Source organism: Tigriopus californicus, chromosome 6, assembly GCF_007210705.1.
Source record: "Tigriopus californicus strain San Diego chromosome 6, Tcal_SD_v2.1, whole genome shotgun sequence".
Taxonomy (NCBI): Eukaryota; Metazoa; Arthropoda; class Copepoda; order Harpacticoida; family Harpacticidae; genus Tigriopus; species Tigriopus californicus.
This window is the reverse complement of record NC_081445.1, coordinates 9,869,972-9,893,641: the sequence shown is the minus strand read 5'-3', so window position 1 is coordinate 9,893,641 and position 23,670 is coordinate 9,869,972. Positions and strand designations below refer to the sequence as shown.

General features: G+C 39.7%; 3 protein-coding genes across 5 annotated transcripts in view; 1 reads left to right on the top strand and 2 right to left on the bottom strand.

Annotated features, from left to right (window-relative positions):
• Positions 1-88: 88 nt before the first annotated feature.
• Positions 89-5,653, top strand: LOC131882764 (protein RFT1 homolog). 2 transcript variants are annotated; one of them, XM_059230014.1, is made up of 3 exons: positions 89-286; positions 3,774-4,010; positions 4,076-5,653. In XM_059230014.1, the coding sequence occupies exons 2-3, from the start codon at positions 3,776-3,778 to the stop codon at positions 5,461-5,463; spliced, it is 1,623 nt and encodes a 540-aa protein (XP_059085997.1). In that variant the 5' UTR covers positions 89-286; positions 3,774-3,775; the 3' UTR covers positions 5,464-5,653. The 2 variants fall into 2 exon arrangements, with proteins under 2 accessions (XP_059085997.1, XP_059085998.1); XM_059230015.1 differs by lacking the exon at positions 89-286 and having other exon boundaries at positions 3,569-4,010.
• On the bottom strand, positions 5,534-19,983 carry LOC131882767 (uncharacterized). Of its 2 annotated transcripts, none has more exons than XM_059230019.1 (5): positions 19,744-19,983; positions 12,018-12,389; positions 7,064-7,191; positions 6,843-6,995; positions 5,534-6,104 (listed from the first exon to the last, which is right to left on the bottom strand). In XM_059230019.1, exons 2-5 carry the CDS (start codon positions 12,316-12,318, stop codon positions 5,589-5,591), a joined length of 1,098 nt encoding a protein of 365 aa, XP_059086002.1. In that variant the 5' UTR covers positions 12,319-12,389; positions 19,744-19,983; the 3' UTR covers positions 5,534-5,588. The 2 variants fall into 2 exon arrangements, with proteins under 2 accessions (XP_059086002.1, XP_059086001.1); XM_059230018.1 differs by having other exon boundaries at positions 5,535-6,104; positions 7,064-7,197; positions 19,744-19,981.
• Positions 19,984-20,537: 554 nt separating this feature from the next.
• LOC131882495 (uncharacterized) overlaps positions 20,538-23,670 on the bottom strand; it is a 64,627-nt gene continuing 61,494 nt past the window's right edge. Inside the window, exon 9 of the mRNA XM_059229650.1 lies at positions 20,538-23,588. Coding sequence (XP_059085633.1) covers positions 20,800-23,588 — 2,789 coding nt within the window. The 3' untranslated portion in view covers positions 20,538-20,799. The remainder of the gene's footprint in view (positions 23,589-23,670) is intronic.

The window sequence follows — 23,670 nt, the reverse complement described above, 5'->3', positions numbered from 1 at the left end:
CTTCACTTTGATCCTCATTGTGGCGTCCGACCATTACATTTATCCCTTCACTGAAGCGGAACAGTCAGCTGGCTGAACGGCATCAGTCCGTCACCAAAAACTCCGGTTTCAAGTGCAGAAGTGAGAGAATGGGAAGAATCCCGATTCAAATTGCATTTTTACCAACGTGTACAGTTGAAAGAACAACTAGCAGTCATGTTCATGGAGGGCTTTCAATCCCTACGGTGTCATTGAAGATTTTACAACCTCCATCCATTGCGGAGACGAACCCACTTTAACAGTAAAGGTAACCATTAATTCAGCAATCTCGTTACAATTGATATTCAGTGCAAAAGAGAACCAATAATAATACTTGTGTTCAAACGCGTGCGATGGTGTGTGTGCGTGTTTTAAAGCTGCCAATAACCCTGCAATGTCCTCATGAAGAAGAAAGGATGGTGCCAACTTGAGCCACGTGGTTTAAAGGCTGGCAGAGTGCGAGGACTAGATTGACAAGATTACACATCAACTTTCTGGTTGAAAGGAATAGGGCAGTTTGAGATGATGGCAGATGGAATAGAAAGACCTAACATTTTTTTTGTTTGCGCCTAGTTTTTTATTATGATTATCTTCATTTTTGACACATTATTTTTAAATAGACTTAAATTCGCGAAGCATGATATCTGCTTAGTTGAGTTTAAATTTGAAGAAAAATATGTGAATGAAGAGACTGGTAATTTTTTCGGTGAAGACCGTTTTTGGGACCTTGGGGTCGATGACGTCACCATCCAATTTTCGAAGGTCACTCGTACTTTTGAGGCACCATATTTTTTTGTTAAGGTATCAAATTAGAGTTCCAGTTCGTTTATCCATGAAAGGAATGATTCTTGCAGCATTGCAATCTAATACTTTGTCAGAGCTTTAGTCATTAACATGCTTAAAAATGGTCTTTTAGCGGGAAAAAACAAAACATTTTTGGACTTGTTTTTCCTACTTTAGAATCTTCTATTTTACAAAAGACTTTTGGAACCTTGGAATTATTTTTTTTCAATTGTGCACCTCGCTTCTTAGCTTTTTTTTAGCATGTCTTCTGTTTTGAAAAGTACCCCAGTGACCTCCCAAAATTTGTGCTGATATCTTAAGGCAGCCGCTATTTAAAGAAGTCAATAATTTTTGAGAACAAATTAACAACTGTAATGGCAATTTCTTCAAACATGTAAATACTTGCCAATTTTTCCAAACCGACAAAATTTGTATTTCCAATAGCGTATCCCATAGGTTTCCAAAACTATCAGATCAAAATATGTGCTGAAAAGGTTTTTGCATTCACCATGATAGTTTATTATTTTGATACTGTTTGAGCATTGATGCATTGTATTCTTCAACTTTAGAATTGAAGGCGATTACATTTGAGATTGATGTTTGGGAACTGCTTTGTGACCTTTGCTCTAGAACATTTGGCCTTGGCCATAACCTTGTCAATATTGGATTTAAACTTAACTCCTGCCAAGCTGTCTTGGATATTACACACGGTTGTTTTAATTTGTGATTCAGTCTTTGCTCAAGAGGCAAGATTTCTAGGGCTTGTCTTTGTTAAAAAATTAAGGGGGTAAATTTATAAAATAGCATCTGCGAAAGCAGTTCAAATCATAATGCCAATTGACTTATAGTCAATTTAAAAGCATTTCTGTCCATAAAGAAACCTAAACATACCTCAAGTTGTTGCCAAGATCAATGATTTACTTTTTTGATGCCAGGAAGGTAAACACTATTTTTTCACTTTCATAAAGGTTCTTTAAAAGTGCAGAATAAAAAACTGCAATACACTACCCTTCGTAAGAAAAACAAATTGAAAACCGCGATTGTTTCTTCTTGTCTTGAAGTTTACAAAAATGAGGCTTGAAGAAACTCCATACTGTAGTAATTTTTCCTTTTAGTCCCAACCAGTTCGATGTATGACAGTACTTCTTTCATGAAAAGGCCAACAAGTTGGTGCTTGTAAAAGCATTTTTGAAAGAAAACATAAGTAAAAATCCTTTTTTTCTTATATGAGAGTTGAAAGTAAGGCATAGCTAATAAGTTGGTTGCTAAAAAAACATGCAAATGCCTTATTAGGCCCTTTAACACAATCATTGATCAATAAATGCTTTTGTATACAAACAAATGCCCTCAAAACTGTTTGTTCCTTACAAAAATCTCCCAAGGAAATATCTTATAACTTTGAATGAATCCATTGTAAGTTTGAGTTGCCCGAGTATCCGGATATGTATGGTCACAATTCGATCCTATGATTTTATTCGAAATCAGAAAAGTTGGACAAACTATGTTTGGTCTTACTGATATCTTGATGGCAGAACAACAGAGTACAGAAATTAGGCAATTGCTCTTCTTAAGAAATTCCATAATAAATTGGCTTCCACGTCCAATGCTACACACAAAAATGGTCTACATTATCCACATCAGAGGACATTTTTTGATCGAGTATCCAGCAAATTCATGTTCAATTGGGTATGGTAGAACTATAATACAGCTCTTGAGCTCCTTTTAACAAAATATCACCTGCAATGGTTTTCCCCAGCTCACACAATGGGCCGTTAACGTTTTCTAATTAAGGTATTTCATGTTTATTTGTATTTAGTAATCAGGCATGGTTCTTATTCTATTCGTTTGGGCTGCTTGACAGGTCTAATGTTTGACATAAGTCGATTTCTCTAAAACTAAGGGCTCTGGTGAAAATTCGAGGCCGTGTTATAAGCCATGTCAATGTCTAAGAAATAGCCATTGACTATCATTTTGCATTGGGGGACCAATTAAAACAGTACAATTAAGGCAACCTAGTTTATTCAAACTGAACTTTGTTCCATTTGAAATAGTTGGATGACCAAATTCTTCTTTTTATTCATAATTTAATTTTTGTATCATTTTTATAATCAAACATTTTATTTATAAAAGTAAAAAAAAATATTAATCCATTCTTGAGCCCTGGGTGTGAAACTTTACGGCCAATCATATATTTTTGGTTGTGAATATTTGAACCTGGAAAAGATGTTTTGCTGAAAAGTCTAGCATCAAACTTAATTGTTTAGATTTTCAAGAGCAACCAATATTCTGCTAGTTATTACCACAGTGTCACATATCAACTATTTTCCCCAGATTGTGCCTTTTTGACCGTGAATCATTTTTGGTAAACATTTTGTCACATTGATTTTCAGCCTTGATTTTAAGAAAGTGGTTGTAACGTCATTTTTATCATCGCAAAAGGGAACAAATGTAAAATGCAAAACCTGTATCACCCTGAATTAAAAGAAGCTTTCCCATTTGAAAGCCTGGTTATTCAAAAAAACGTTAACATATCTGAGTGTAAAAATCACTTTTAATGACACATATATTTTTCATTTTTTTCTTTCGTTTTGAAATTAGACGATCCAAATTGGTTCAATATTAACATAATCTTTTGAACTAATTTGTTAATATCAATTATATTCTCCAATGAACGAGAAAGGCACTTGTTCTTTTCTTTTTCCACTCTATTAAGTCAATATCGTTTTACAATGCACAAATACGATTCATGTGCACTTCTACAAAAAAAGGGAAAGACAAATGAACGGTGCAACCTAAAAGTCTGCTCGTTTATCTTGCTCGACTATCGTCTCATAGACGTTAATTACTCCAAGGACACTACGCTCTTAAGTGTCCATGATTACTCGTACCACACCTCAAGTCGAACTATGCCAAAATTCTCCTTAATGAACCGCCCATATTGAATGGTCTTATTTATACCCCTGCCTTTTCAGACATGGTGACTCAAGTGCTGTCCAAGAGCATTGAAAGTGCTTTTCTAGCAATAGGATCTTGCATACTCATCCGCTTAGCAAGTCTCGTGGGCGAGGCCTACGTTCTGAGGCTTCAAACCAAAGAGCTTTTGGGCCTTGGAGTGCGTCAAAAGTTGTTGTTCGACACACTTTTGTTCCTTAGTCGAGAAGCATTTCGAAAAGCCTGCTTAAGTCGACCTCCCGACCAGAAATGGCAAGGTGAGCCAAGAGAAAACCTCTGCATCACAAAATGAGAGTTGTCAGTGTGTTACCTACTCTTTCAGGAATTATCAACCTCATATGGTTGACTTTGCCTATTGGTTTGGTGTTTTCGTGTTTCTTCGGTTTGATTTGGATCTTCGTATTGGAACAGCCCCCCGAAGAGTACTACACTCAATACAAGTGGTCCATTCTGTTGATGACCGTCAACTTGTTATTCATTCTGGCGGCAGAGCCATTCCATGTGATTGGACAAGCCTACCTACATGTGAAATTCCGGTCGGCCGTTGACATGTATTGGGCTATTTGTGGACCGCTAAGCAACATTTTGGTGGTCACCTTCGTCTCTAATTATTCGGATCGTCAAATCTGGAGTGGGATCACGTCGATTATTGGAAGTATCCTCTTTCTCCTGATGCACGTACTTTACTTTTGGTTCGTGCTGAGAAAGCAAAACGATCTCATGGAGAGGACGACATCTGTCAATGAGCCTGATGCGATCCCATTTCAATCTATTGGAGAGTTCTTCCCGGATTTCCGGAACTTTGCCATTGACCAGGACCGATGGAAGATATCCTGGAATCTAATCAAACAAGGCATATTCCGACAGGCTTTGATGGACGGAGAAAAGTACATGTTTGTGGGGTTCCATTTAATGTCCATTCCTGACCAAGGGATCTACGGAGCCATTGAGAACTTCATGGCCGTTCCACTGAAGTTGTTCTACGTGAAAATGGAGGAAAGCACCCATTTATATTTCAGTCAAACTGTCACTCGCGAACCACTGGCCGACCGGGTGAAAGAGGCCCTGCCCACGAAACATCTGCATCTCCTCCTCAAGACACTCACGTTGATCGGATGCATTTTCGTGGTCTTTGGCATTCCTTATTCCCATCCTCTCTTGTGGATTTATGCGGGAGACCTCTTGATCAGAGGATCTGGCCCTCTTCTACTTAAGCTCCACATGGTCTACATATTTCTCCTGGGTGTCAATGTCACCAGTGAGAGCTACGTCCTCAATGCCCTGACCTCGAGGCAACTGGAACGCTACAACAAGGCCATGGGGGCGGTAACAGTGATCTACTTTACGAGTGTGTTTGGATTGAGTCAGGTTTTTGGACCACCCGGGTTCGTTTTGGCCAGCATTCTAAATCTTGGGCTTAGGCTTATCTACAATTTTATCTTGATAGGGGACAGGCATAAGGGCTCAAACTTTAGCCCACTTGACAAGTTATTGCCCAAACCCAAGGTTTTAGCAGCCCTTACCACGGCGGTCTGCCTTTGTACGTCCTCAGAATTCTATTTGTACGCAGACCCGCCGCAAAAAATGCTTTATCATCTCTCTATTGGAATCCTGGCATTCCTATTAGTAGGAATATTCGTCTTACGTCATGAGACCTCATTATTACGGAGTGGATCCACCGAATCGCCGTTACCTGGGCCCAAAGACTAAGGATTCGCTTGGCTAGATGGCATATTTTGGACCAAAACAAAATAAACAACAATGATCCGTGCAAGTCAGGAAGTATTTTCAGGGTGACGGGAAAATATATTGAAAAGCTGCATACACCCTCCAAATCACATGGTGGTCTCGTAGGGAAGGGATGGATTGTGCGAGGTATTGTCAGAAGGGTTGGAATGGAAATTGACCACTTCATGGGATGTGAGACGCTCCACCAGTTCAGGGCTAATTTCAAAATCTTTAGACACACTGAAGGAAGGATTGGAACACGTGTGCTTCAGTAGCCTGGATCCTGATTTGTGCCCGCCGCCACAGAAAGGCTCTGTTTGAGGCCCAGGGTTCTGTGCAAGCTCCCGGGCCTTGATTGTGTCCGTTTCTTCCGGCTCTGCTCTGGGGTTTGAGTATGGTTCAGGCAGTTCCGGGTGACCACTACATCCTGTCCCGTCTTGATTGAAATTGATTATGATCCCTTTATCGGTTATTGTATTGGCCTCATCCGATGAAACAGCCTCGATAGAGATTCCTTCTGGATCTTGGGCCACAGGGTGTGGATAGATAGCCTGATGTGAGTAAGAATCCTCTTCTTCCCTCTCCTGAGAGTGAATGGACACTTGGAAGCTCGTCAGATCCTCCTGTAAAATACCAAAGAGCGCACCAATGTTTTATCTTATCCGTAATGGAGAAGGTTATTACACATGCCAGTCCCTCTTGGACTTTACTCTACAGAATATTGCTGAAGGTCCAATTTTAGACCCAGAATAATGGATCATTTTGGAACGGTCTCGTTACACTGTGGTCCTTCTCAAGACCTGAGTTCTTAATCCGGTTCTAATTTCGTTTCTTATGGTCCTTATATATGTAGGACCCTACTAGTAGACATCCATTTTCAATTTGAAATAGCATTGTCATTGAAAAGAGCAGACATTTCCCAAAGCGATATAAGAGCGTCTGTCTCAATTTAAAATTGTGCCTTCACAGCGATGAATGTCCTCAAAAATGACAAAAAAGAACAATATTGTTGCCTGAAAAAAAAACGCCGGAGATATAATAAGCTCTAGGTCCTCCTCTGGAGCATTGCGGACGTATCAGTCACATAAAAGCTGTCTTGCATGTTAATAAACGACTTCAAGTTGCCTCACCATGTCATTTACCCCAAAAATGGAGGAAAATAAGGTCCCTACATATCCATTATCCCATTCAAATGTTATTTACAAATGGAACAACCTTAACAGAAATACCCCCATGGACATGGAAAGTCAAGAGTTGGCGTGAATAACGGATAAAAGGAACACCACTCTACGATTCATAGTAAACCAATAGATAACCATCTAGTACTTGGAATAGAAATATAATGCAGCCCAAATATTTACCCTTTGAATTGGGAAACAAGTTCCATTCGTAACCGAGTCTATTGACTCCTTTCGTTCCTTTTCTGCTCCCAGGTGTGTCTCCTCCATTTGAATGATACACTTGTCCGGGTGACTAGGCACTTGTCCCTCTGTGAATGGAATCATCGAGTCCTCCTGAAATAGATGGACCCTTTTGGAGGTCAATTGAGCTCTCTAGCCCCCTTGGACCAGATGGAACATACCCTTTTCGAAGAGGAAATACTCGTTCTGGGATTGCTTTTCGTGTCATTGAGACTTCCATTCGCGCCTTTCCTCTTCTTCTGAAGATATTCCATCACAAATTTCCACATGTTTCCTCCAATATTGTTGGCTGAATCTGGAAAAGTGGAACATGCAATCATTGGGATCCCTTGGGAATGAATCATTAATCCTTCCCCGGGATGGATTTTCAATTCTTATTTCCTATGCAGTTTCCACATGCTCATTTAAATAGTCGGATAATGTGGTGAGCGATCGATAATATGTTCCTTGTTCCACGAGGAGCTTTCTTAAGGTAGTTTTTCTATGGAGTTGGGGAACATGTTTTCTCAAGGTAGTTTTTGTCGGCACTTTGGCCTTGTTAGACATACTTCAGAAACTTTGTTTGGCGCAACATGGCTTTGGACATGAAAACTGTACCTGCTAATTCAAAGACTTATTCATTAGACAACGTTTAACTTGTCTTGTAGTTCAATTAAAAAGCCAGTACAAATTGATTCAGCGACAAAACAGTGGGAGCAACAGAATCAAACTATGTTGGTATTTTTTGAAGCTAAAATTTCAAACGAAAAACTACCTTAGTGTCGGGTTATAAGAATAATATCGTCTGCGTCTTTTTTTTAAATAGGTTGAAGACCATTTGAATATTGAACATTTGATTTAAAAAAATTCATAGACCTCGAAGTTTCATTAAAATTACACACCCAACAAATCAAACTCACATTTTATGTTTGACTATAAATAAATGTTAAGGCAGTTAAATGTACTTTTTGAACGTCGTCGTTTCTGTGATCAAGTGCTCTTAAACGTATCCTAATAACATGATTTGACTGATTCTAAAGTATTGATAGCTTGAATATTATCTCATTCTTGCTCGTCCAGAATTTTTGAAGTCCCGCTCAAACGGTTTCGGGGACATCTTACTCAAATGCTCTATCTTTATACTTAACAGTTCTTTGAAGATAGCTAGCCAATTTCTAAGGCATGAATTGCTTCATGTTTTCTAAATCGGCCAGGTCCAAGGCTTTCGAGGTCCTACAGGAACGATTCAATAACATTAAATTCAAAGAACACTCGAATTATTTTTTACGAATACGAGTCATGATCTCTCCTTTGAAACAATTTGGTAATCTTTAAAGTAATACAAGTTCCATTTACTCTACAATATCATAACACGTCCAGGATGAACAAAGTCCTCTTGAAACTTTTCGAAAACACTCTGCTCAAGCGCTTTCTTTGTGCATGTGAGCCTTGACAGCTCCTAGTTTGAGCAGTCAATAACCTTCGCCCTTAAAGGTCATGTTTTCTCAATACGAAGACATGACTTTCGGTCTTCATGGGTGCGAGAAACGCAACGGAGGCAATTTATGTGCATGTCTAGCCCAAGACTAAGGCTCATTCTTGAAGAAGGCTCCTCTTTGTGAAAAATCAGCCAAACTTTTTGTAATGAAGTCAGCCTTCGCTTTTGGAGTCAGCACTTCAAGTTTTGAATAGGAAATCAGCCTCTTTCCTTGCATTGAATTCGGATCAGGGCCAAGAATCGAACATGCAACTCCGAATGGAATAGACCCAGTTGGCCAAGATAACAGGAAGCCTTCCTTTAGAACAGAATCAGTGACCAAACCTCGTTGTGAGACACGACATTTATCCTGTCGTACAATCTTTCGGAAAAAATAATACCTTGGCTTTATAAATATTTTTGTTGGATGGTATGCTAATCACTCGGAATTGTTTTTGGAAGTTTGTCTTATCTTTCTTTTTGCTATGGAAGTTTGAGGGAACACTACTTGGGATAAATGTTAGTACTATTTCAGTATTTTACACGTACACAAACGGTGTGAATAAAGTGAATTGAAATTTGGAGGTTTTTTTTAGCAAAGGTGGACGTTTAACCGAGATCAATGATTTCAAAAATGGGCTATAAAATAACACAAATCTCTTGCCTTTTATAAAATTAAAGTTGCCATCCTGTGATCGAGCAAAAAAATAGTAAAACCAAATTGCAAGTGTTTTTATCTTCAATCGTAATAATGGAAATAATTCTTTGCATCTTGCGCTAATAACATTAAATTTTCCATTTTCAATATTTGTTAATGAATTTAAGGCTTTAATACGATTTTATTTTAACCTGGTTCAAATCATATTACAGCTATTAACTACAACAATCATCAATCACATTTTTTAAATGTACTGCACAATGTATTATTTATTAGCCGTGCATCAATGAAAGCAAAATTATATGGGATTTGGTGATGTAAAACGTTCAAAAACAAGCTTTAAAGCAAATTAATCAACATTAAATGACGACGCGTTCCATCAAGCAAAAATTTTCTTTTCCGTCCGTTACAATCCTGTTCTCTCTCATTAACCCCTAACACTAAAAGCTTTTCCAAAACGACTATATAGGTCATGCCAATTCCATCTTCCATGATTACATTATTTATTTTATAGACCAGGAAGATCTGGCCTAAATTTGGGTCTTGAGATTAAGGAACGGATCTAGCCAGTAACGATAACATAATGAACTCGAGTCGTCGAGAAAAAGGAGATCGTGAAGGAGATGCCATTAGTTCATTGGAACTAGAAGCTAATGCAATGAACCAGAAGGGGGAACACCGTAGTAAAATCGACAGTGATGGACAGAACGAGCAATGGACCGTAATGCATGGTCCATTTTTTGATGTTGATAGCTTGACAAGGCGGAGAAGGAGTTTCTCTTGATCAATGTTAGAAAATGTTGTAACGCTCAAAAATTCAAATGAAGAAAGTTTCCGGTTTAAAAAGAAAGTCTTGATTTAGAAATGAGTGGGTTATTCGTAAACACACATGGGTGCAAGTTTGTCGGAATCCTCAAAACTCGGATATTAATACTGGTGCGAGTTAGGACTAAACTTTCGCTGAATTTTAAGAAAGGTTCCGGACTCATACTGTTTTATTTTATTAATATTGATAAAAAAACCGTCTTGCTCGTTCATTGATTTATAATTGTACTTATACCTGCTCAAGTCCAAATTGGATCTGAAAAGATTTTAGTTCTTCTCTAGGCATCGATAAACAAGCCCCAACCTCTCTTAAGGCCTACTTTCTTAGAAATCTAGTAACGACCATGAAGCTCTAAGGGACCGTTGAGACCAAGACCGACGTCTGAAGTCCAAGGACCAGACATTCAAGGTTGGTGATACAATCTTGACTAAATTAACATATCCTTATTTTGGCGCCTATTACGAGTGGCCTTTGCAACGGATTAGCCTTTCCTCCTATTTCCATTCGTCGAAGTTACATAGATAAGGTTGCTTTGAAATCAACATAAGGACAAAAAAATAGTTAAACTGTCATTGCCCCTGGTTTGAATGTAGCAAACTATCCCACATTCCCATATAGTAAAAGAAGTGCCTTTTTAGAGATAAGCAAATGATTTGGAGACATACAGGCTGACACAAGCCTAGTTATCCGCTAATGGTTGTCATCAAGGCCTCCAAGATAATGGAAACTTCAATGAGCATGTCCAATGCATTATGTTGAGTGGGTAAATGATACTTCTAAGCCATGACCATGAACCATGCCAGCAGCCAGCCAGTTTTTAAACAAGCTTGGAAAATGTCTTTTTTTTTAAGAAAACCGTTTTTCATGGCTAGGATCTTGACTCTGTTCAACTCAAAGAAAACTAACCGCTACTGTTGGCAAATTCATTTAAGGGCTCTCTGTTAATGACTGGTTAATGACTATTCATCAATGAATTAAAAGCTGATTTAAGCTAATTGAATTTTGACTTTTAATTCTTTTTTGAAATCAACATTACGCATTGTAAACCCGTTATCACATTAGAAACCTGGGTATTTGATGGGTCTCACATTTTTTACATTCAGCTTGTCCAAGTTCAGATTTCAAAGAGTCTATGAACATGGTAATGACTTAAATTCGTTTGCCCTTTCAAGCCCTCTTGATTGAAACGAAGCTTTGGAAGGCCCTCGGTTTTCTGTTGAAAAGGCGAACTCGTCAAGGGTGTCTTTGCCATTTTGACTTTCCTGAAGCCTCATTTTTCAGACCTTCATGCCAGGAAAGTAACTGCCGTTGAATAAATGGCTACACCCATGTTTGGTCTCCACCCATTTCCGCAGCCCTTTTACAAAAGTTGAGTCTGCCGAAGCATGTTTTGCTCGAAACAACGGGGATATACCTACTACGTTTTGAGAGAGAATGGAATGTTTAAAGCGGTGTAGAATTCAAACACAAAGACAAAAGATTTTTGATAAAGAACATTTTTAACACAAAATATGCTTGCTCCCTATTTTGAAAAAAAAACAGGCATTTGGTTTGAATTGATGTGTTTAGCTTTTTTTCTCTAGTTCCAAAATCAAGAAGACATCAACGTTTTTGATAAGTAACTGAAATCCTATCAAATGGTTTTCCAAGGGGATCAAAATGCATTAATATAAAACTTGCATTTTTTTTAAATCATAAAAAAATCAGCTCTTTTTGGTAATACACGATTTTTGAAGTGTTACAAAAATTCTGTGTTCATATTTTGACATTACATTTATAAAACCAACAACGAAGTTTTCTTCAAGCTTTAAGAAAAATACCATGGATGAAAATACTGATGCCTGCTTCAGACCTTATCAACACTGAATAGTTTATTGCTGCAGTTACGTTATATTTCCTTAAATCATTTGCTTAATATGAGCCTGCCATGAAATGCCTACCATTTCTTGCATTGCTAATTTTTTACTTGTTAAGTATTAGAAATAAAACCAAGTCGACAAAGAAGAAAAATGTCTGAAATATAACAATCAAAAAAAATTTCATTTGTGCCTTGAATCCTTTCAAGAAGATTTAATATCTGCGTACATTTAACAGATTATTATTATCATTATTGTTAATGCACTAAAATATGCATATTTCAATATCAATATTGAACCAAATTGGTAGGGTACTCACCCGGCAGAACATGGATCTTGGCCCAAGCCCGGACGATGAGCATAATAGAATACAGCCAAAGGGCCAACATGAAGAACACTATCACCACATCCTTGACGGGGATATCGGAAAACTTGGTCCGACCTCCCTTGGAATATCCGAAATCTTGGGCGTATCCAATGACATCACTGGCATTCCCCCCCGGATCCACCATCATCTGTTCCGCAGCCATTGATGAGGATGATGACAAGGAGGACATTTCGCCCTGCGGTTCAACACAAGGAGCTTCTAGAGTGTCGAAAAAGTCATTGGGACCAGACATTGGCTATTGGCAAGGACTCAATCCTCCTCTCGATTTGGCCGTCATAAATAGATATCCGAGCACGAGAACAGCTATAAGACGAGAGCAGACCAAACTAGAGTCAAGAGACAACAGTCTTTTCCAATATGGCATGTCATGGACCTTGATTAATTCCCAAGGTCAACCCTTTGTCCGAAGGTCGATGGTACGGGCGTTACCAAAAACCTCTCCTCTTGATCCAATACAGGAACTGCTTAAGTGGTAGTACGGAATTTCTCAGGCTTATCCAGATCACTCAGCAACAAGATCCGGCTTTCAGAGAGCATTTCAAATGATTTAGGAGCTTCCATTACAAAATCTCTGGGGGATTCTAAATAAACCTTCCGGAGCATCGGTTCCTTCAAGCAGATGAGCCGGAACTCGGTATTTCTTGGCGCCATGAAGGAAGTCTTCATTCTGGCGATCCGAAAGATTTTGTGCAAACAAAACCCAATTCTATACGACAGTCCTGTTTTGTTTAGGAAAAATCGTTGGAATGATAATGATCCCTGCCAACTTGGCAAGTCTGTTTTGGACCAATCAGCCTTGAAGGTTCCTTTACCAAAACAAGAGAAGCTTAGGACATTTGAAACAATGGATCAAAAACAAGAGGAACTGATCGGATGACTACTTGGTTCAATTGATTTTTTTTTGTTAATAATGACCCATTTGTTAACTAATACAACGCTAACTCATCAAATGAAAATCATCGTTAAACCAAATGAGAATGAATTTGAGAACTTTAGATTCGGGATGGATCAAAAAGGTCCCTTTATGCTGAAACAAGCCCTGAAAGAACAATTACATGCTTGTGTTTCAACATAGACGTGATAACGTTTTGAAAGCTAAATCCTTTTTGTACACTCATTTATAATTACCAAAGGCCCCGTAAGAGTATTCCTTTAAGATAATTGAGTTCGTAGTAGCCTCATTTACTTGAATGAGGCTTGAGACTCTCCTTTGAACGAATGAGCCATTAACGCTTAAATGCGCATTTCCTGGCGGTTCAATCATTCTGGGGTCTCGAAAAATGCTTAACGTTGTTAACTTATACACACTATTAATTGACATATTTTTCCGATAACATGGACGTCATAACAAAGGTTTTGAGATAAGGTCAACACCTCATTTTGCTTTTTTTATTTTGATATTTTCCCATTTTTTGCTATACAAATATCTTTTGTTGAATAACTACTAGCGGCTTTGAATGACATGGATCGGGGCCCATTTGATTAAAAAACTCAACTTGAGTACAAACATGAGATTGAGATTTACCTTTATATTTTAGCTGACAATCCAAGCTTAAAAAAGTGAGTGTTAAGTTAGACAGAGTTAGCCAAGATTCGATATCCGTTTGAATATGAGAAGTGTTTTCTGGGTCATATTTGTTTGCTTTTAATTTACAGCCCTATCCATAACCCATAACGTTTGTAGCTATTGAGGTTGCTTTCTAATTTGGAAAATGTTAGGAGGAAAAATAAAATACGAGTCTTCTTTAATCTTATGTGAGATCAAAGGAAACGAAGAGGAAAAATAAAATACGAGTCTTCTTTAATCTTATGTGAGATCAAAGGAAACGAAGCGAATTTTCCCCTTTTTCCTTTCCATGAAATGACAGCAGACATGTTACGCGGATTTGCATAATCATGAATCGGAATCGTAAGAGATCACCTGATCCTGCAGAAGTAAGATGGCGCTACATACTTACAAAAGCATCAACTCATATTTTTGAGTAAACTACCTTACTGTAATCTTGTGTCAACTCTAAGAGACCTCGTTGCAAGTGTTTTGGATAAACGTTTGCCTTATTTAGTCGATAACCAAGAAAGCCAAAAATTGCAAAACTTCATCGAATCAAAATCAGACTTCGGTGGACACAAAGCCAACTGGAAAATTAGGTCGAAATGTCAAGGTCAAATTCTGTATGCATGCTCCTTATGGCCATTGTTTATTTGTGAAATTTCAATTATGCGACTCGACTTCACGTTATGGTCGACGGAAAATTGTTTCCATAATTTCTTTCGCACAAAGTTTATCCGTCAAAGTAAGATCTCATTTTAATTATTCGTAAAGTCTGGAAGAATTGTGTTAAAAAAAAGATTGTGTTGATCCGTCGAAAAAAAAACCTGAGTGTTCTGTTACTTATTGCTAACCAAGTATCAAAATGAAGTGTGTTCAGAGGATTCTTTTATTCATTCTTGAGTTTAATGTAAAACTAGACGAAGCCCAGAAAATTGCATATTGGTTTGGCATTTGATAATCAATTTACCTCATATTTGCAAAAGTATTTTCAAAAAATCGAAGTGGTGTTGTTGTCAGGGTCACGCCAATGGCATATTTGAATTTTGCTTCTCCTTTCTCTACATTTTGATATTTTCACTCTTGTATCCACCTACAACTACATTAAATTTCTAAAAAGTCATTCTAAAAACAGTGAGAAATGAGCCAATGAAACGTTTTAGCCCAATTATGCCCAAAATGATACAAGTGGATATGAAGTCAGCGGATAAATCATACCATAACTTAGTCTCCATGTCTAATGTCCTCTTAGTCTCATCCGTACTTAATTCCCTTTTTCCGTCTAATTTCCTCAATTTCTGAGTCTAAAGTGCTTGTCTCCAAACATCTCTTTTAAGTTCGTTGAGAAAAAAAATTGAAAACTTTTGAAAAATTTGAACTTGATCAAATGAAAAGTTGACACTATGGCATACCATTCTGAGTCTTTTTTAGTCTGCTTAATTGAGCTGCATTTATGCTAATGGAACAAATGAATTATGGTCTTGAGAACCAGCAGTGTATCCTCAAATGTGACCTTGAGTCTCTTTGAGAAAGTCAAGCTAATTGCTTTTGCTTAATCTGTCCTGAAAGTACCTTCACTCAGTTACAAAGGTTACAAAGGGAGGAAGAGGGCCGTCAAAGTGACCACTCATCATAACAATAAAAATGGAAAATGTCGTATGGTTTATTTTCGTTCCTAGAAGCTCATGATTGCTCCTACGCACATATCCAATTAACAATTATTCCTTATGCTAACTGAAGTGGTAAAAGTATCCATGTCTCTTCGGCTTTTATGCTATTTATGGTCACGTCGTCATATCTGACTTGAATGAACATTCTCAGACAATAAATGAAAGGTGCACTTGTTCAAGGCATCAATGCAATAATATTGACTAGCCATCAATGACGCGATTAAGGATTTTGTTCGGGCTAATCTTCGTATAAAGAAGCCCCTGTGGTACCAAATCGGATCTGTGCTAGCACGTGTATTTTTCATTGCAAATTAAGGATTTATGTTAGAACAGCGTTGATCCTATCGATTGATTCAATGGGCCAGTTTACGTATGGATAGGGTAAAGAAACTAAAAAATCTTGCGCAACGTAAAACCTCCCACGCCTCGTCAGTGACATATGTGTGGTCAAGTTTCAAGTTTCATATTGTTTTGAGTCAATTTTGGTCAGATAAACTTGTTTGGCCGTAAAATCAAAATGTTTTTTTTTGATAAAAAAGAAAGTTTTAAAAATCTGTCATTGATAGNGCAATAATATTGACTAGCCATCAAAGACGCGATTAAGGATTTTGTGCGGGCTAATCTTCGTAGAAAGAAGCCCCTGTGGTACCAAATCGGATCTAAAAAATTATCGACTCTTGCGCAACGTAAAAACTCCCACGCCTCGTCAGTGACATATGTGTGGTCAAGTTTCAAATTTCATATTGTTTTGAGTCAATTTTGGTCAGATAAACTTGTTTGGCCGTAAAATCATAATTTTTTTTTGATAAAAAAAAGTTGTTTTTCAAAATCTGTCATTGATAGTTCTGGTTGTAAAAAAAACAGCAAATTCCTCTTTTTGCATGTTTACATCTATTATCCTGTTTACAAGATGTTTGCATCTTTTCCATATTTGCCATCTAATTCTTAAACTACATAGGTGTACTTATCAGTTTCTAAGCTGCTAAATAATTTGAGCAAGGGCCCTTTGGGCGTTATATGATTGCTGGCGCCCAAGGGCCATGAAAAGGGTTTCAGTTTGGCTGGGTTTGTCCTTACAAATTCAATTTCAGTTTTGGTATGATTTTAAATTTCCTTTGATAGAAATTTGAGTTTTTGATTACAAAAGACAAGATCTGTTTGATCTCATGGAAAATAGTATTTTTTGTAAAATAAGTTATATAGTATTTTTTGTAGAATAAGTCATATGAGTTAGGATCAACCAATTGTGCAAATTTAAGACAACTATAAAAAAAATGCAATTTGGCTGAAGCAACCTTTACATGATGCTTTGTTGCAAAGTCCAACAAATTCAGTCATTCTGAACCAATTCGTCTTTCATGGCTTTTATTTTCAACACAATTTGTGCATTTCGGGATTTTATTTGCACTTTTACACACCAGTTATTGATCATTTTTCAAGCACTTTCAGCGCTTTAGTCGTCCATTTACTTGCCTTTTATTTACAGTCATACTGGTAACAGAGGGCAAATGATTTTCCTAATTCCAGCTTTACTGCATGGTTTTAAAGGCTGCGATCTATTTTAAGATATTGCCAACTCGTTTTACCTTTTGGAAGAGATAGATGAAAATAGAAGGCAAAATTGTTATTATTTAAAAAAAAAAACATATAAAAAACTACTCAAACTTGGGCATGATATTGCCAAACAAATCTATCAATTTCAATCAACCACAAAAGTTTCGTGGCTTGCTCGGATTTCTCTTCAAGGGAGAATGTTTCTGTGCAAATTAAAGAATTTCCCATTTGTTCTTGTGGTGACTTCAATTTTAATTTTAGCCCTTGTAAGTTCTTGACACACCGTGTACGTGTACGAAGGCTTTTTATCGTTCACCACAATCAACCTGGATCTTGATTATTTCGAGTGCTAGTTTAAACCGATTCAATTTTGAATGGCAAGTTCATGTGACAGAATTAAATCGCTCAGAGGTCAGGATCTTTTGTTGCTTGGACTAGCGTTCACTGTTGGGTTAATGAGCTCCTGGCAGTCCCTGTTGGTTACTGTTTTGTTTTCCTACCCAAGTTCTCATGGCAAGTTTGTTGCTATGACTTATGGCGCCAACTGAGTTACTAGACCAAATGCCATTAAAGCTCATCGAGGAATCGGTATTGCCATGTTACATGAGAGTGGTCACAGCACAAAGCATTTAGCCAAGAGTAGGCTTCACAAGCGAGCCAGACTTTCAACAACCTTCATTAATCTGCGAGTTTCAGAAGAAAACCATAACATAGCAAATCGGGATTTTTTTTTTCTCAAACAAAATTACTAATTTCCGAAAAATTTAGGCATTTTGCGTCGAGTCTTTGCTCACTTGCACGACGCGTTATTTTTGCTTAATGCGAGTATTTTTCTCGACAATACTTGGCATTATATGATTATAAATTCATTCCAAATAGTTCAAAGCGAAAAAAATAAGTGTTGGTCTTTTTAGTAAGAGTATTTACTCTTTAGATTGAAAAAATAAATTCCAAGTTTTGATGATAAACGCATGCAAAGGCTCCTTCCTCTCACAACAATAAAACTTATTTATAAAACTTGAATACCGAAAAAGACTCATTTTTTTTTGCTAGAGTAAAATCGCAAGCTGGTTAGGCGAAAATTTTCGGTTTCCAGTTTGAAATGTCGTTGTCCAACCAAAGGTGAAAATATAAAATGAGCAAAACAGCTGAGTCCCCTGGAAGTCGCCGAAACGATCATAACCAGGATTATTGGCAAAACTATCCAGCCAAAAATGATGATGGAAGTGTCGCTAGAATTCCTGGGTCCAGTGACCGCAACAACGACGTCAAGGCCAAAATCGACGACGACCCCATAATCGGGGCTCACGATCTGGGTAGCAATTGATGATGATCTGGGCCTACCGTCATTCACAGTAACTCTCAACTGTTGCAATAATGGAAAAGAGGCTGTTCAAATGCAATTTCATCCTCCAGTGCATGAGATGGAAACCAAGTTTGCTAAGGTTTTCAGGGAAAACAAATCTTCATTGTTGACAAATTTTACAACGCTGGCCGTTCAACAGGGTGATGTTAAAGGAGTATTTCGGACCAATCATTCACAAATATTCATTTCCCTGGGAAAACAATTGCCGTCGTCCTCGTTCAGTTGGGTTGTTAAATCAGCATTGAAGCCCACTCCAAGGGGTTGAGGTACACAGGCCTTAGAGGTTGAAGGCCTTTTAGCCTATCAGAACTTGCTTGGCACCGAGAAAAAGTGCTTGTACTGACACCCAAGGACTTGTAGATCCGGTGGATCCTCGTTTTGAACCCGTTTGATTTTTTTTTGGTAGCAAGGACCAACTGAACGTCTCAACCAAATTTGAGCTCGCTTAAGACCACAATGACCAGTTAGTGGCCATATGCTTGAAGCCGTGATGAAGGTCAATGGCGTCCATATTGAATAAGTGCAACCCTTCAACATTCTACGTAGTGTTATGGCTCTTGAAATTTGGATTTTGATGCTTGATGCCGAGATACACGAGTGTAAACCGATATATTTGAGGTTTGAAATGGATAAACGGATTCGGCAAAATTGTAGATCTCTGTAAAGTTTTCCTGTATTTTAAACCACTATTGATCGATTGATTTTCATATTAAAACTTACTCCTTTCTAACTTCTTTTTAAGTGAAGTTTGTTGTCATTCAATATCATCTGTATGAGCAGTTCATTCCGTTGCTTTCTTATTTCAGTTGATACTAAACATAAGACTAGGGAAAACGTCAAGGACGCTCATAACATGTTTTATTAAAACTTTTCTGAAGCCCTCCTCATTGAAACGGTCACAAAGAGTTGAAATACTTTCAAACAAAACCAGATTCAATGAATAATGAAAGAAGAGAAATTCCACCTGGCAGAGAAAGAGTCAAATTGGACAACTGTATTTGGTGTCCCATTTGGTTTGAGAAAGCCTTTTAAAGTAGGCAACGAGGCCTTTGTGCGAACAGGAATTGGGCTGAATCCTAATTAAGTTATTTGAAGCACATTCCTGAGGGGATAATTTGATTATGCAATCTATGATGGATAGGAACTCTTGCTCCTTGTAAAAGAACTGACTCACGATCCAAAGGTTAGATCCTCAAAGTAGAGCTTCAATGGGAAATATAACTGAGTGCCCTCCCAAAATAAGGTAATCAAATCTACCATTTAGAGAACTATTCATTTACGATCCGATCCGTTTTCAATCCTCTTCCATACTTTCCTTTCACCGCTGCTCCAAATGTTCCGCATTCTAGCTCATTTTTACGCCAAAACGGAAATGGCCTTTTTAATGGCCTCTCGCTTTCCCAGATTTCCATATTTCTTATTAAAAGCCAGAAAGCTTTGTGAGTCGAGTTAATAAGCCACCAATCTTGATCGCCAACCTGAAGGTGTACTTCCAAAACCGATGAAAGTGTGTCTTACCTCGGCAACATAGCAGAGCAATTCCGTCCACAAGTTTCACGTTCGAGGCTCAGCTTAGACTAGGGACATTTATCCAGATCCAAGTTCCAAGTTCCTGCTAGACTCTACCCGGCCTGTGCTTGGCAGCTCCATTTTTCCAACGAGAGCGAGCTCCCTTCTACTTTGTACTACTATTGTATGAGTGAATGAACGTAGGGATCGAACGGGTGGAACTTCAGTAGTACTGGTTCCTTGAAAGCGCCTAGAAAGAAATGGCGAAAAGGCATTGCTCGAGGATCGAGGCCAACTTGGAACTTAGAGTTGAGTGGCCGCTTGCTGAGTGGGGGAACGAGGGAACAATTTACTCGGAACCGAGGACATGACTGCTTTGACGACAAGTAAGGCTTAACTCCTGCAAACAAGACTCTAATCTGTTCAAACGACGGATCCAGATTCAAACACGTGGTCCAAATTGGTATTAGGAGTGAATTTTCATAGTTCAATTTTCAATTGACTACATGTTCCATGGGCGTTTTAGGTACACGGTATGACACCTTTTTGGATTTTGAAACACTTGTTCCATTGTCCCGTTAGGATTTCTCGTTGGTCCCGGGAATTCCCGGGAACAATGAGATCTCCAATTATATGGCTTAATCCTTGGCAAGGTTTAATGAAAACAGCATCCTGTGGAACTGGAACTCGACGTGCTGTACTCCATCCTCAGCTCAATGGTCCTGGAATGGCTTGTCGAAAGTGGTTCCATTACTCGTGGTAGACCCTTTCCTGGTTGGTTGGTTGGTTGATGATGAACAACATTTGGTTAGACTAGATTAATTTTATTTCCTGAACGGATTTACCATAGGAGCTAACGTATGTTCAATTATGTTACATATCTGAGTCAACACATCTAACAATATCAAAGATATATTGGGTGTTATGGGTATGTACAAACATGAAGCTGTGTATAAATAGTGTAGGGTTAATTTCTCTCTAGTGTACGTAGGCCTGATGCTGGAAGAAAGTACAGGGAAAACGAAAACAAATGAATAACACTTTCTTTTCTTTGATGAGGGAGGCTCAGCCAACCAAGAACTTCTCCTTCATGGCCCTGACAACGTTGATCTTTTGGAGCACGTCCTGTTCCTCCTCGATATATGGCACCTTACTGGCCTTAATGGTGTACTTCCGGTCTTCAAGCGTCGCAGCGTGGCTCTTCCGTACCAATTCGTCGTATTGGTCAAGGATCTCCTGGTCTTCCAAGTCCTCAGACTCGTCGGAATGGGCAATCAGATCGTACTGGGATTGGCGGTATTCTCGGACTTTTTGTTCGGTCAACAGCATGGGCTCACTCTTCATGATGTCCTTAGGCATCGTGAGGCCGGAGTGCCTCATCAAGGATGAATCATGGATGTTGTCCGTGGATTGGAATAGGGACTTGCGCTTGCTCACCGACTCCAAGGGGTATTCCTGACCGTTCTCAACCACATAGAGAATCTCGTTATGGTCCATTTTGTCGTTGTAGATCTCGCCGTTGCTCTCATCGTTCCAGCTGTAGGTTGGGATCAGAGTCTGATGGGTATTAGGGCTGTAGCCATTGATCTTGGAGGCTGAGATCACAGTGGACGAGGATGTGTGAGAGGAGGCCACGGAATCGGCGAGCGAGGCAGCATCGTCCTCGGAAATGTGTCGGACGGGGGGTTCCATCTCATAGGGTCTGGCGTGGTGAAGGTTGGCCGTCGGGCTGCTCTTCCTCTCGGGCACTTGAGGAATGGGAAGTACGGAAGCCACACTCACTGTGGAGGGTGGAGTGGGTTTGACGGACGGGGAGACTGTTTTGGGCATGGAGACGACTGGCTTGCTCACGGGCTCCTTTTCTGGCGATTGGAACGCCCTCATCCGGTCTCGCAACGGGGTAAGTTCATAATCGTCCGACGACTCCTTGGACACGGACTTGTTGCTATGGCTATAATCGGGAATAATGGGTGCAGGTTTGGCGTGGTACAAATTAGCGGTGGACACCCGATCCTCAGTTCCAATAGCTTGTTTCTTGTTGTAGAGAGTGTCCAGGATGGGACCCGTGGGCGTGATTGGTGCGGGCTGGTACTGGCGACTGTATTGTCCGTAGTTGTGTCTCTGGTAGAAGTCCTTGTTCTTAGGAATGTCTAGTGAAGGCATGGATGACCACTGTTTCATCTTGTTCCGTTGGGCAGACGAGGCCAAAGTCTCAAAGAGCTTCTTGCGTTCCCGAATGGGCACGAGAGCGCACACCCCACGATCGTCGACTTCATAATCTGAACGCATAATTGGTCGGGTATACTCATCCTTGATGGCATCTGAAGGACCCGACACCGAATGACGGGCTTCACGAGCTTGACGAGCCGTTTCTTGGAACTGGCTCGACTCCTGGTCGTCCTCATATTCATCCTCAAACAGCACAGGGGGTACAGGGTGATCTTCATAGCGCACTTTCCTCGTTCCTTGTGTCTTCTTCATCTTGAGGTCAGGCATGCTGAACCATTTCTTGCTCATGTTCTGGTCCTCAGCCTCCGTGTCCTCGAGCTTCTTGGAAACGTCCTCCCAGAATTTGGCAATGTTCTTGACACAGATGTTTGAGTTGCTTCCATGAAGAGTGGTCAAGCCAATCTGGTGTCCTTGAGTGCTTCCGTTCGGGCTGAAAATCTCATCATGAGGATCCACCACACCAGAGTCATTGGACGTGATGGTATCAGGACTAATTCGCTCCTCTGAAAATCGGGACTGATAGCTATGGCGATGAGACGGAAGCATTTGCCGACTGCTACTACGGCTTCTGCTGGAAGGAGGCGACGGCGAGGTCTTATTACTGTGGTTATGATGATGATGGTGATGGTTGCTGTCATTGTGAATGTCAAATTCATGAAAGTGTCTCGGAGCGAATGTGGAAGCAGTGTCAGGGGACATTGGCTGCAGTGCAGCGCTCGTCAATGGTTTGCCCACGGGCTTGTGTTGTTGGTTTCTCATGATTTGTTTGTGATTCAATGCTTCGGGATCCTCGTAGTAATTGGTGGTGGTGGTGCTGACAGTGTTGCCATTGCCAAATGATTTTTCCACTTGTTGCACAAGCTCTGGGGAAGTGATTCTGCCAGTGGGAGACGTCGAATATATTCGCCGGGTTGGCGACGACGTATTGTCGTGGACATAGTGCCTATGCTGATCAAGCATATCCTCTTCACTGGCGGTGCGCTCCTCATCCAATTCCTCAATGACATCCATGATCACTCCGGGAGCGACTTGGCATTGGCTTTCCTCTCCAGAAGATGAGGCTCCAGGGTCCTCAACTGGAACGCATCTCCGGATGGGCAATGAGTTATTTTCCTTCCACTCGTCCGGGATGTCATCATCAAAGGCCATTGAGTCTTCACATACAGCTTGAACGGGTTTGGCTACATGCAATGATCCCAGGGCATTCTCATTCTCCTCGACAACCCATTGTCCCGAGGTATTGATATAGATCTTGGGCTGGGTTTCGGGACTCAAGGACTGTTCATTCCGGTCCCGCTCCATGTTGGCAATCTCCAGTGAGTCGTAAGGAAGTGGTTCTTTCTCGTCCTCTTGGTTTGGAATCATGCTGTCCACGGGCGATATCTCAATTTCGACCTCTTTCACCGGGAAAGACGTCTCAATGACAGTGTCGGCTTCTGGCACCTCCTCAGCCTCTTGGTCCTCGGTCTCTGAAATCTGATGCCGCACTTGCGGTTCGGCTTGGTATTGTTCCAAAGGCGTGGATTGGGTGGTCAAAGGAGAGGCTGAGCTGGTTCTTGGTGTAGGCACCGGGGTTCTAGGCTGCTTGGGCAGAGACAAGGTGGAAGTTGAGTCCTCAACGAAACCTGGAATCAAAGTTTGAGGGATCGTGTTAAGCAATCATAATTGGCATAGCGAGAAGTGAAATTCTCGTTTTCTCATGAGAAT

Excerpts from the sequence above, each read along its gene's own strand:
- LOC131882764 (XM_059230014.1), top strand. The coding sequence starts at position 3,776 with ATGGTGACTCAAGTGCTGTCCAAGAGCATTGAAAGTGCTTTTCTAGCA. Across the intron at positions 4,011-4,075 it reads TCCCGACCAGAAATGGCAAG|GAATTATCAACCTCATATGG; the intron begins GTGAGCCAAGAG and ends CTACTCTTTCAG.
- LOC131882767 (XM_059230018.1), bottom strand. The coding sequence starts at position 12,318 with ATGTCTGGTCCCAATGACTTTTTCGACACTCTAGAAGCTCCTTGTGTT. Across the intron at positions 6,996-7,063 it reads GTATTTCCTCTTCGAAAAGG|GAGGACTCGATGATTCCATT; the intron begins GTATGTTCCATC and ends CATCTATTTCAG. Across the intron at positions 6,105-6,842 it reads CTTGTTTCCCAATTCAAAGG|GAGGATCTGACGAGCTTCCA; the intron begins GTAAATATTTGG and ends GGTATTTTACAG.